General features: G+C 41.3%; 1 protein-coding gene across 1 annotated transcript; it reads left to right on the top strand.

The window, feature by feature from the left end:
• Positions 1-4,838: 4,838 nt before the first annotated feature.
• LOC112892222 (la-related protein 1A) lies at positions 4,839-13,299 on the top strand. The gene is made up of 14 exons (XM_025959356.1): positions 4,839-5,526; positions 6,498-7,053; positions 7,137-7,299; positions 7,607-7,697; positions 7,791-7,862; positions 7,953-8,425; positions 8,992-9,061; positions 10,416-10,517; positions 11,051-11,358; positions 11,453-11,593; positions 11,724-11,787; positions 12,015-12,160; positions 12,271-12,375; positions 12,772-13,299. The coding sequence occupies exons 1-14, from the start codon at positions 5,239-5,241 to the stop codon at positions 12,968-12,970; spliced, it is 2,778 nt and encodes a 925-aa protein (XP_025815141.1). The 5' UTR covers positions 4,839-5,238; the 3' UTR covers positions 12,971-13,299.
• The last annotated feature ends 650 nt before the right edge of the window (positions 13,300-13,949 follow it).

Here is a 13,949-nt window from a genome sequence, read left to right as displayed (position 1 = left end):
TGAGCCGCTACAGTCCGAGTCCCTATCCACATGGGAAAAGTACTTGGATGATCTATTTCAACTCGGACTCCGACCTCAGCTCGCGCCACAACATCGACACACCGCTACTACTTCGAATTAGCGAGGACGCTCGGTGACCCACCGACGACTACTTCGACTACTCGTCGCGACTAGAAACTAGTCGGGAGCGGGCCTCACACCATCAATAACGAGCTGGAATTGACTCCGACTAGTCGGGCTTCATCAACAAACCGTCACGGCTCCATCGATGAGCGCTACAGCTTCATAGATAAATCGCCCATGAATCAAGTTAAGCCATGCTTTAATTATTTATATCTCTGAACATTAACCATGTGCCTCCGCGGCCACACCATACTTGTGTTCCCAACTATTCATGTAGCTTCGGGATTGTAGTCGTGCCTACATCTAACGGGTGTATAATATGCGCTTCGCGAGCGTTCTTTTTTTCGTGCAGCGCTGACTGCTCCAGTTTTCTCTTAACTGTCGCTAAAATATCCAGGTAGCACACGCTTTAATCTGTAAGACCTCGACTCTTTTGTACATCTATGTTTCTATGCGTGCATGCGGTCGTACTCCCTGCACTATGGGCCATGGCTATCAGGGATCAGGTGCTTAAACGTATTAGGGCTATGTTTGGATCCAAGGGCAAATGGCAAAAGGTCAAATGGCAAAATTTTTACTCCTGTCACATCAGATGTTTGGATGCTAATTAGAAGTTTTAAATATAGTTTAATTAAAAAACTAATTACATAGATGAGGACTAAATAATGAGATGAATCTATTAAGCCTAATTAATCCATAATTAGCAAAATTACGGTAGCATTTGCCCTTTTGCACTTTGGGGTGTTTGGATCCAAAAGTGCAAAAAAAGTGCAAAAGAGCAAAAGTTTTGCTCTTTCTCTTTCTCTTTCCGTTGGATCCAAACAGGCCCTAGGTTACCTACCTGGGGAGGGGAAATTATGTGACCTATCAAGAGCAAGACGTGAAAAATTTTACATTCATTTTACAATGCTGGGATTCATTCCCAACTCGATATCATGTATATCAATTACAATATATTTTTTGTTTAGAGGACCAGACAAGGACCATGCCGCTGGTATTTAGAGCGCTCGTCGTGCCTTCGGCGACTCGTCAAGCTCCTATGCTCGGGGCTGAGCGCAATAAGGCATTGAGCGTGTTTGTGATGGCTCGCCTGGCTCCTATGCTCGAAGTTGGGTGCAGAAAACAACTTGGCGTATCTCATGCGACTCGTCTGGATCCCATGCTCGGGAGCTATGCGCGAGAAGAGATTATCTTGGGATAAGATTTATTTTGACGGGTAATTTAGGGTTCATTTGGAGAAGTTATTTGTTTAACCATTTTTTCAAGGATCTCATTCCGAATCATTCCGAAAAAAGATATTTTTAAATTTCTAAGCTAATTTGCCCATTTTAACCATCAATTCAAACTCTTAACTTATTACACAATGCATGGCATGATTTTTTGGATGTTTTTTCCAAATCTTGAAATTTGGATTTAAGGCTCCATGGCTGTATAACACGTATCATCGACAGCTTAGTTTTTAAATTTTTGGACAACGAGAGCAGAAGATTCAAGACTATTTTGACCCTCAACCTAATTCTTTGATTCAACCTAAGGCTCGGGAGCTACTTCATATAAAGTGTGAGTTTCATCCCACCCCATATAAAAGAAGACTTAAAAACTACTCGAGGCATGAGCATCTCACAGTCTCGATGCAACTAAGGAAGTACTCGGAAGACACCTTCAAGATGAAGTTCGGAAGAACTTGAAGACGCCTTCAGAAGTACTCGGAAACTTGCAATACTCGACTACGAAAAGCTCGGGGCTTGTCAGATCCGAGATCACGAGACTGTGCATATGGCGTACATGTTTTAGGATAAAGGATGGGACATGGTCCATACCCTACACCAGTTGTAACTATTCGTACAGAGTAGGACTAGTCGGAACAGAAGGAAACTACCCGAGTAGTACTCCGGTAGGACTCCTAAGCTTGTATTGGGCTAGGATTTTCATATAACTCTATCCCCAGACTACATAAGGGCGGACAGAGATTCTCTCCAAACCAAGACACATTGTTGGATTGGGATTCCTGCAAGTCCACTAGCAGTATGCTTGGCGGTAGATTTAAGGTGAGGGAGATCGCAGAACCATGAAGTCGATGGTAACACAAGACAGCGATTTAGACAGGTTCGGACCGCGAAGCGCGTAATACTGTACGTCCTGTTGGGGGTGGATCTGTATTGCTTTGTGTGCGAGATGAGAAGTCGTCGAGGCCTATAGTGGGAGGCCCTCGTGGCTGGTATGATGTGTGTTGACCTAGAGGTACTCCTACCCCTCCTTATATACTTTAGGGGATATGGTTTACATGGTAAGTCCCCTAGTCGGTTACTATATAAAAGATCTAATCAGTTTACAACGGTGTTTGGGCTGAATATGCCTTCCTTGTGTAGTCGGCCCAGCCCATCTGGTTGCTGGTCGGGCCCTCTGTCAAGGTACCCGGGGGTCTACCTCCATCACACATCAATCATCATCTAATACAATACAAAGCACCACACAGAACGTACGGTATTACGCATACTACGGTGTGAACCTGTCTAAAGTTTCGTGTTCCTTGCATCTTTGAGTTTCTGATCTCGGCGACACCCTACCTACAATCTACCGCCTCGGGGGTATCCCTCGGTAGGCTTAGAGGTTAAACAACGACATAACTTTAAATCCATATCTTTATATACTTAACTTTCTTTTGCAATCACACATATTTACCGAACCATTTTTCATGATGCCAAGGCATAAATAGAAACCACTATAGATATTCATCACCATTTGTTTCTATTTCCCATTGCATATTGCTTGTCATTCTTCAATATACCCCTTCATTTGATTGCATATCACATGAGCTAACATAATGAATTGATTTTCAAATAATTCCTGCTCAACAGCTCTTTAACAAACATGTTAGTCCTTTAATCGCATTGTCATCCAATTCACCAAAACCTATTAAGGGCCTAGATGCATTTTCAGTTGTCTGTTAAGTCGTCTCAAGATGACGTGTCATTGCATGAGAGACCGCCTATTAGGCAACTCTAGTATACTTATCCTTAAAACTGATGAATAAGGAAAAACTAGCTCCATTCGATTTTTAGTTCATTTTAGCCTGCTATTGCCTCGATTTACACAAAATAGGTAAAGTTGAAGCTAGAATAAACTTTCCGAGACTGATCACTAGATCTATACCTATATCACGCAGCTAGCAACGAACTCTACCTAGTGATGACCTCTCCCCTATGCTATTTCAAAGCTTCCATATGATCCAATCTTAGATCAAAACTGCACAATGGTCAACATAAATAAATTTATTATACATGTAAGCATTTTAGCAAACACACCGCGATGTTAGCACTATCCATAATCTATGCTTCCTCCTAGTTATCGTCCATCGCACCAGTCATGAATGCTGGTGCAGTTGACTCACTGCAACGCTGCTAGCACCCATGCATCAGCTGCAGGTGTCGGAAAACCACATTTCCAACATAGACCTAGTGTATTGGATGAGACTTTGGTGTGGATCTTAATGTTGGGAAAGATGAAGCCGAGGTTGTGCAGGTCCATGACGTTCTTGAAGACGGGCTGCATGTGTGAAGGAGCATGGAGGAGTCAATACGGTTCGTTAATCCGTGAGCGATGATGTAATAAGAGGTCAATGATGATGCAACTCGTCGATATATTGCTGGTGAGATATATGGGATGCCGATCCTATGAGTTTGAGAACAGTAGTTTCTCTATGTTAAGGATTTAATAAGTCTGAGAATAATAAGTTGATGAAAAGAGTGACAACCTACACGGGAGCAATAGTACAGAGGCGAAAGATATTTTGTTCTTTTGTAAAAACTGAATAACATGTATGGTAGTAGTGTAATTTCTGATTTTTATTTTAAGAAAATGGATGGTACATACATGAATGGTGTAGCGAGAAATCAAAAAGTATGAATGGCATATACATGAACATTATGCGGGAGAAGAAGTAATCTCTATAGCAGAAGCAAAATGTATTCAAAGGTACATATTTTCTTTAAAATAATAATTATCCGTTCGAGAATTTAAAAAGTATCTTTTATAGTTTACCATTTTCTCCTTATTTATCTTCTTGCATCTTTCTCTTCATTTAGTATTCTACTTTTATCGTTGTAGTTTGGAATTTTTGCTACATCATACATGATTATACTAATCTTTTATGCTACCTTAAGATCATATGGAGGATGTTGGTGTACTCTAACCTGTATTGTTGCCTCTTGTAGAGTATAATGTAGTCTTCTTTCTACTCGTTTAGATGATTGAAATATATAATTGTGATGATGATCTTACCACTTTGATTCTTACTGGTACGTACCGATCGGTGTAGATAATAAAACTAGCACATAGATTATTACTCGACCAGTACTAATAAATTTATCAAATACGGAGTAATATATCTTTCTTATATGATTAGCCACCATATCTTTTTTAGAATAAAATTCTACATTTAACACACATGTCTAGATCTAGATCTTATTTTACATCACATTACAATTGAGGTTTATAAATTTGCAGTATATTTGTTTTCTGTTGGGATTTGATGTGGCCATGCTCCACGGACTAATCGGTGACCTGGGCAGCCGCGGTTTTGCAGTCCACCGCTGCCGGCGCCGCGACTGGCACACACACACACAAAAAAACCGGGTTTCCGGATAAAACCGCTCCCGGGCACGAAATCCCGGCACCGGCAGCCGCAGCACGCAGCCATTGCCCATCGTCTCTCTCTCTCTCTCTCTGACCTCACGCGCTCCGCGCACGCAGACACACGCACACAGCCTCCCCCCAGTCCACCCCTCCCTGTCCCTATCGGCCTCTCCCGTCTCTCACTCAGCGCTCTCGCTCGCCTCCTACTTCCCCCAACCCCAAAAACCCTAGTCGCCCCTCTCGCCGCCCAAAACCCTACCCACGCGCCGCCGCCCCGCACCTCGTCGTCGCGGTCGCCGCCGGCGGCTCCATGGCCGCACCAATCTCCGGCTGAGCTAAGACAACTCCCTCGTTGGTCTGGTCCGAATCCTGCTCTCGTGTCTCTCGCTCTCGGCCGCGGCGGCGGCGGCGGCGGGGATAGAAGCGCGACATCAAGGTAGCCTCTGATTTTTGCCCCGATCGGGTGCGTTGGCGTCGGCGATGGAGGAGCCGAATGTGGGCGGAGGTGCCGCGGCGGCGGCGGCGGCGGATCCGGCTGGTGGCGGCGCCGGAGTCGGGGCTGGCCCATCGCCCTGGAGGAAGACCACGCCGCCGCCGCCGGCTGGGCAGGCGGCGGTCATGGGGGCCGAGTCTTGGCCCGCGCTGGAGGAGGCGAGGCAGAAGGTCGCCCCGGAGTCCCCTGCGAAGGCAGGGGCTGGCAATGCTGGTGCTGGAGACTCGGCAAAGGGGCCGGAGGGGTCTCCTCCGCCGCCTCCTCCTTCATCGCAGGTATAATCTGGCGCTGGTGGTGATATGCTCATGTGCATGGTTTTATTTACGGGGTAACTGTTTTTAAGGCAATTTTTGCGCAAGTAGTAGCGATTACTCGTTTTCGTAGACATGCATCATTATCACCTTTTTATGCTAACTGGCAGGGTGTAGGTGTTTGTCGTTTTCGTTGGTGGGTAGTGAATCTTTGCTAATTTAGACTGGTTGCAACTTTGTCGTGGAGATTCATGTTGTATGTAGGGTTCCTGCCGACCAGGTTGTGCAATGTTCGAAGTAGATTACATATTCCATTGTAATAACTAATAACGTGGGTAACATCAGGGTCTAGGTGTTTGTCGTTTCATTGGTAAGTTGCAAGGCTTTGCTACTTTTAGAGTGAGTCCAACTTTGTCGGGTGCATTCATGTTAGATGCCGTGCTTGCTAACCAGGTTGCGCTATATTTGAGGTGGGTTACATTTTCCATGGTAATGCCAGTTTGTCGGTTGTCGCCTACCTGCACAGCTGAAAAACACCTTATGGAATGCAATTAGATAATAATTTTTGCATGACTTGCCTCATTTAGAGCATCTCATGTCCAAATTGTAAGTCATTTCAAATGCTGTAGTCTTGTGCTGTCGTCATGTTCATGATCTAGTTTGTTGGATTGCATGAGTGCGTAATCCTGTCGAACAATTTTGAGGCAAGCACTGTTCTGAAGGGCGATAGACATCTTGAAAGATTGTGTTGTTCCCATTATATACTTCCTCTACAGTGTAAAAATGTAACATTTTTTTTGGGTTTGGTTTTGCTTCATCACATCCCTGTATCTCCCTCTATGGATCTGATGAGAGCATCTTGGTTTGTGGACAGAAGTTATAGTGTTTGTACCACTGTTGCATAGACTCACTCTTCCTTGCTTAAATCCTAAAAGCATTTTCCTGTACTATTCATACTTTGCTTCAGTTTGATAAAAACGTGGAAAACTTTTTAGGTGGCTAGTCGTACGCACAAGTTTGATGGCCATGGAAATCCCAACAGAAATCACCAAGCACACCATAAAAATGGGCCGAAGCGGCGTTTTCCTGCAGCTAATGGTGCACCATCCTACCCTCCAGCAATGCCGTATCACCAACATCCGGGACAACCTATTTTTTACCCTGTCCCTGTGCTTCCCAGTCCGATGCTGCTGCAAGAATATCCTTACCAGCCATTTCCTGTTCCAGTCCCGAATCATGAGCGACATGTTGGAAAATCTGGGTATGAGAACTCTGTGCCTCCTTTTGTTCCAGTAGATCAAGTTGGTACCAATGAAGGTAACAGGCCAATGCCTCCTCATCCGAGAGGAGATCCTCATGCTTGGAGGCCTCCTGTTGGTGTTAGGCCCCATCCTGGTCCTGAAGGTCATGGCCATTTTAGTCAGACTTGGCAAAACCCTCAGGTGTTTGGTACAAGAGAAAACACAAGTTTGCCACAAGGTGTTGGGCCGAGAGCTTTTGTCAGACCAATGGTGCCTCCTCTTGGGTACATCAATGGACCACCATATCCTGGTAATTCTCTACTCACTGGCTATGACATGTTTGGTATTTTGAAGCTTTTTGTGCACTAACATCGATGAATTCTTTAAACTCAGGGCCTATGCATCCGATGTACTATTACATGCCTGCTGTACCTATGGAGTCGATGAGAGGCCCACTGCGCTACATCCAAAACCGACCAGTGCCTAGCCCTGTTTTATCCCCTGAAGATGCTGAGTTAAGATCTAATATACTTACTCAGGTGGAGTACTATTTCAGGTAAATTTTATTATCTTCTGTTGAAGCTACATGAAAGTGTGATACCTATAAAATGGGCATGTGGGTTTGTAACAATATATTGGTAAATTTTCACTTAATTTCAGTTGGTACTGGATAATTTATTTTCACTGGAAATCCACTGTTCTTCAGAAACACGACCTGCAAGAAAATCAGTTTAATATTGCTTCAACATGCATGCAAATACCAATACAGCCTACAATTGAGAACTTTATATGTTTTCATAACATTATGAGTGAAAGACATGCTTTGGCATGCAACCTTTGTTTATTTGTATGATGTGTTTCAGTGATACAAATCTGGATCGCGATGATTTCTTGAAATCTTTAATGGATGAGAATGGCTGGGTTCCAGTTTCAAAAGTTGCAGACTTCAATAGGGTGTGATTTCTTTGCAGATCTCTCAGAAATTGGATCTATATTATTTTGCCCTTGTGCTAGGAAGTAACATTTTGGTTTCTGGTTCGTCTGCAGCTTAAGAAAATGACCACGGATATACACCTGATTGTAGATGCATTGGCAAACTCAAGTCTTCTAGAAGTCCAGGTTTCTCTGTTTATTTCAATTGTTATCGCTCAATTTTCTTGTTCTGCTGAGGTGCTTGGTTTATCTTATCCTTTGCTTGTCTTTTACCAGGACGATAAAATTAGAAGGCGTTCTGACTGGTCAAAGTGGGTCTCTTTATCTGGAACATCATCTATTGCAAGCCCATCATCTGCGAGTATGGATAGCAGCATGGGTGAGAGGAATATTGGTGGCTTTTCAAATAAGGATGCTGATTCTGAAGATCAAAAGAAGCATGGTTTTTTTAATGCAAAAGTTGCTGATGAACAAGTCCAAGACTCACATAGCTGTTCATTGAATAGGGACTTATCTGCCCTTAGTATTTATGAAAAGCCTAAGAGTCTTGCTGCACACCCTATAAAGTCAAGCAAACATGAACCTTCTTTTAGATCTGGTGATTTCAAAGTTCAGAAAGTGAAGTCAAAGACACACATACCTGATTCTCAAAATGACTTTTCTAGCTTTGGTGGTGACCAAAGCACTTTCATGCTTGATGAGGAATTGGAATTGGAACATGCGGACCATTCACGTGATGGCCATAAAAGGTAAATTACAGCCAGTATAAGTCTATGTTTCACACATTACTAATTCTTTTCTAAGTATGCATGCATGTGGTAGGACTAGGATATATCTTGGAGTTTCTTTGAGTTTGTGAAGACAACTGATATGTATCAGTGTATGTGATATTTGATCAATGAGCAATAATGCTAAATCAATGTGTGATAGTCAATAAGCAAACTAGCTGTTGAAGTCACAACAGTGTGTTTCAATTGTATCATGCATATATGTCAATATATGTAATGTCAGGATATATGTTAGGGCATTATGCTGTATTTTAATGGCATTATAACACTACAATAGTGTGTTTAAGTTGTGTTATGCATAATATACTCTTTCCACGAACTAATATTTTGTATCCTTAGTAGAACAGTACATCTCTACATCTTATAAAAGAATTTTAGTGTACACTAAATTTATGGCATGCATTACCATAAAGATCGAAAGTCAGGTTGATGATGTTTGTGTATACCTCATAGTGTTCCATCGCTCAATATTCTATGCTGCGGGGACTACAAATGCTTTTTTTTTGTAATATGTTTGTTTTAAGCAGGGGCGATGATGAGGATGAGGACTTTTTTGTTGACGACCAAGATGTTAATAGGCTAATAATTGTCACACAGGTTGGACTTCAATATGTTTTTTCTGTTCCTTGCTATTTATAGCGATATGATGCCTCTAATTTCCCTGCTTGCTGTCATAACCAATAATGCACTTGATTTAGCTCTATTATAGTTTCTTAATATCTTATGGGCAATGGTTGAACAATTTTGGGTAATTACGATTAGAAGATCGTTTTTTATGTGGACCCTGTGTATAACATTCTTTTGTTTGATGCACCTTTTTCATATCATATCTGACTTGTACTTGTCACATTGTATTTTTTTCAATTAGTATGTGATGTATGCCTGTATGCTTTAATTTTCTTTGAGGTTATAAAGAGGCAGTGCTTCACCCTTAGGGTTTATTGGCCTAAATTGCTGGTCTTAGCATTCTCATTGCTACTGGTACCGTAAAGGAGAGCAAATTTATTGTTGAGTAGAAAGTAATTCTTTGATAAAATTTTTTGTGGAACCAAGAAATACAATTACTTGTTTTCTATGTGTAATGCACTAACATGACACAGATCTGATACTACTCTCCTAGTAGGCCAAAAGCTATGCATCTACTTGGTGAATCTCTAGATTCTAATGCTCTTAATTTCATTCACACATGTAAATTTTATTTATTTATTTGCTACTGACCATCAGGAGGAGGTTATATTGTCATTTTTGATAAGGTTGTGGTGAACTTTTGGTCCATCGCAAAGCATTCGTATGATGACAATTTAACGGTTTAGCTTAATCAGTTATATTCAATCGTATTTATGGGCTTCTGAAGAAACTTTATGCTTTTGAGGAACACAGCATTTTTCTATTCTGCTTGCACTTATAAGATTTTTTCTCACCAAAAATTTCTTGGTGCCTGTTGGGAGGGAGGGAGGGGGCTGATCACCCCCCTATCCCAACAGGCCCTTAAAGGTTTAGCTCAATCACCAGGCTTATGTGATTGAGATAGACTTTGATGCCTTTCAGTATTTTTATCCTCCAAAATCATGTTTATGTGTACTGCAATGATTTGTCTGTTTTTCGGATAATCATTTATCGTTCAGGAATAAATTGTTCATTTCTTCTGTTTCTTTCAGATCGTGCACGATTGTTGTAGTAGAACACTTAGAACAGTTAAAATAAGTGACTGTCCTTTTAAATGTTTGGATTGGGCATATGAAATGAGATGGACTGAATTTCTTGAAAAGTATTTCCATACATTAGAATTCATTAGCTTTTATCATAGAAATCGGCAGTCAAAGTGTTTTGCAGATCGAACAAATGTTTGAAATGAAACTTATTGTGACCGCAGCTAGTATTATGCTAGCATCATTTATTAACATTTCGAGTATGTTTCACTGAGATCTTGTTTCAATTTTGCATCTCGCAGGATCCTAGGTTAGCAAAGGATGACAAAAGCCGCACAAGCATACCCCAGGCATTTTCAACAGAGGAAGCATCAAGAATAAGCGATGCCTTATATCATTATGAGGTGACACGTTACAGTTCATATGACACTGGCCAATGCCCAAAGGACATAGCAGTAACCTTATGCGTTGCTCTCCATTTGCCTGCTAACCAATAATTGATTGGCTGCACATCCGTTCAACTTTTCATCCAGGAGAAGTAAAAAACACTTTTTAACCTAGTTTTAATGTCAACTCGCCTGGTATGAGTTTCCTGTTGCTATTTCGAGTCTTAGATTCCGACTAGCTGTATAATTAATCCACATGTTTATTATTTAAATTTTGGAACCATTTGAAACAAGTGTGTTGAAATGAAGGTCCAAGGACATACCGTGTGTGTGTGTGTGTTTTTTTTTTTGGGGGGGGGGTTACGTTTGCATCAAGTTGGCTTGAGCTCAGACTAGACACATGGGAGTGTTATGCTAGCCTTTTTCTCTCTCTCAAAAGCCACACTGAGACTTAGACGATGTGTATGAATATTTTATACGCTACCAAATTCTGTAATTTTACATTTTGTTCTGTTCTCATGTTAATATTATGATATCAATTTTGACTTTAGGCACTGCATGGTCGGCGCACTAATAATCAAAGAGGTTCCCAGGCTGATACTCCAGACACCGATTCTAAACCACCTGGTGGTTCAAAGGAGAACCACATTAGCAGTGGACCAAATGGTACTGAAGAAACTGGACAGCCTATTCCACGTAAGCGCCAAAGTAGAGGCAACAGAAAAGCACACAACTCACGTAAACAGAGGTTCTTTGCTGGTAATTTCATGAGTAACCCTGACCAATATGGTGGTGTATCAGAAAGCCCTCCGGGCAATTCAGTTGGGTATTTCTACGGATCTACTCCAGAAAATCACAGGTAGGTTAATAGTTGATCCATGTTCACTAACAGTAAAACTTAACTATTTACTGTCTCAAATTGTTGGTGTTTTGATGATCCCAATGATGATTAGCTATAAGAGTTCAAAGCTGAGTTCTTCTCCTCACGGAATTCCAACTGGGAGCTCACCTGTTGGATCTATGCCCAAATCTTCTCCACAATCTCAGCATCTAACTTATCATCTTCTAGAAAAAAATAAACTCCAGCAGCAGAGGTAAACAGCTGCCTGTATGATGGCAAACTTTTTAAGTTCTAATGTCCTTGAAAACATCATTCATTAGTGCCCTCCACTACATTCATTCCCACCTTTAAACTGATGTGTTGACATTCTTTTCTGTGTGAAGGTACAATAAGTTCAAACATCACTGCCTTATGGAGCGTAAGAAGCTAGGCACTGGTCACAGCGAGGTGCAGTCTTCTTCTTATATATTTATCTTGCAATTGCAACTTTGTAATAACTATATAGAGGAAAGAAAATAAAGCTGATCAGGTTTAATTTTTATGTGCCGCTGCATATGCATTACCTATTGGATTGTTGGATAGTTATGATTAGATTTTACATATGCCCTTGTATCATGAACTTAATGTTAGTATTTTTCATTATTATTGACATGTGTGCTTTCAACGGTCTGCAGCAAATGAACTCGCTGTATCGCTTTTGGTCATACTATCTGAGAGATAATTTTAATGAAGATATGTACAAGCATTTTAAGAAATTTGCACTGGAGGATGCAGCAGCAAGCTACAGATATGGACTTGAGTGTCTCTTCAGATTTTATAGGTATGACATGGAAATTTCAGGAATAAGCTTCGCATCATTCTTTATCAACATCTGCAATATCCTTTTTGCAATAAAGCAGCATCATTTACTGCCTATTACTCTCTTTGCAGTTATGGTTTGGAGAAAAACTTCCAACCTAATGTATATGAAGATTTCGAGAAGCTTACGCTCGAATTCTACCATAATGGTGATCTTTATGGACTCGAAAAATACTGGTAACTTTTAGCTTCTTAAATTTTTGCATTACTCTATTAGCTGCTGCTCTCTAGTTACTGCAATCCCATACATATGTGAAATTGTTGCTGGAGATTTATTTATTTCTCTTTAATGAAGGAACAGACTGTTGCTGTAACTTGCTGTTCTTGAGTCACCCTATGACTTGCTGCACGGATGCTAAAGTTTATGCAAATTCCTATAAATGGTTAAGCTTGTGCTTTCTTCGAGAAAAAGGGTGTAAAATTTGTACTCGAAACTGGAAAACTGCAAGCCTAACTTAAATTGAGAACTGCAAATTTGGTTCAAACATTGGCCAGATGAACTTGTCCAAACCGGCAGCTGTAGGATTATGATGCTTAGTCACTGACATATTTTCTTTTTGTTGATTGGACCAGGGCATTTCACCATTACCGAAATCCAGAGAGCGGTCCTGTAGATAAGCATCCAGAGTTGGAGAGGCTCCTTGGGGAGGAGTTCCGGACCTTGGATGACTTCAAGGCGAAGGAGAAAGCCCACGAGGCGGCAGAGAAACAGACAGGCGGCGGTGGCAGCACCGTGGCGGTGGCCGCACATAGCAAGGCTGAGACTAAGTAGGTCCAAGCTTGGCATGAAAATTTTGCGGTCGCCCCGGAAAGGAGAAATTAGCCTTTTTTTTCGTTTGCTGAGGAGTAAGGATTTGAGTAGACATCTGTGCAGATTTTGCTATACCCTCTGCCAGTACTTGTGCTGTGGCTGCCCAGGAATTTTTCCTCCCTTTTTTTCATTACCTTCCTGGCATCAATGTGGGAGCTGTACATAGATGATAATTTTTTCCTTGTTATTAAATAGACAAATAATAGAGCATGGAGTTTAAAGCCGTCATCTGTCGTTAATAGGGTTTAGAGTTTGTTTGGTTTTGCAGCCGAATGTTGTGTTGAATATCATTTTGAAGACTTTTCTTATTCTTTCTTGAAGCGTATTTTGAAAATGAAAATGAAAATGATGGCACAACTCGTAATTTTTGGATCTTTTCCTGAGTTTCGTCCCAAACTTGTGCTTGAACAAATGTGATGTCAGGATCATTTGGACAACTAAAAGTGACGCAACATTCGCACTCATTTCAAGAGAATATTGCGACAATCGCACTCCTTTTGAAAACCAGAAGTCAAGCTACAACCCAAGAAAGTTTTAATGGCTTTTTTGGCCTTCCCCTCGATTTGCAAGTCAAGTTCTTGGTGTTAGTTGTATGTTCACAAGTTTTTAGATTCTATTAGGTTCCTTAGTGGCTAAGGAAAGTAGAGGATCTTTATCCTTCTAGGTATTTAGGAGTAGGGTTCAAATTGGTTTTGGCCTGCCTTCTAGGTATTTAGGAGTAGGGTTCAAATTGGTTTTGGTCTGCTGTTTACAGCTAGCAAGCTGTCCCCTAACTGTAACTGTAGCAACCGCCTTAGAGGGTCCTATAAAAGGACATGTACCCCTCCAATGTAAAGTAAGCTCAGTTTTCCTAACTCCTACTTTAGAGAGCTCCTCATTTACTGCCTGAATTTTCAACACTTGGTATCAAGAGCCAGGTTGGGTTGATCCATGGCTGCTG

This window comes from Panicum hallii, chromosome 5 (genome assembly GCF_002211085.1).
Source record: "Panicum hallii strain FIL2 chromosome 5, PHallii_v3.1, whole genome shotgun sequence".
NCBI lineage: Eukaryota > Viridiplantae > Streptophyta > Magnoliopsida > Poales > Poaceae > Panicum > Panicum hallii.
The sequence above is the reverse complement of the archived record's forward strand: the minus strand, read 5'-3'. Positions and strand labels throughout refer to the sequence as shown.

Bases quoted from the DNA above. Each gene is read 5' to 3' on its own strand.
- LOC112892222 (XM_025959356.1), top strand. From the start codon at position 5,239: ATGGAGGAGCCGAATGTGGGCGGAGGTGCCGCGGCGGCGGCGGCGGCG. The intron at 11,594-11,723 runs GTAAACAGCTGC...TTCTGTGTGAAG, and splicing joins AATAAACTCCAGCAGCAGAG to GTACAATAAGTTCAAACATC. The intron at 12,376-12,771 runs GTAACTTTTAGC...TGATTGGACCAG, and splicing joins TATGGACTCGAAAAATACTG to GGCATTTCACCATTACCGAA.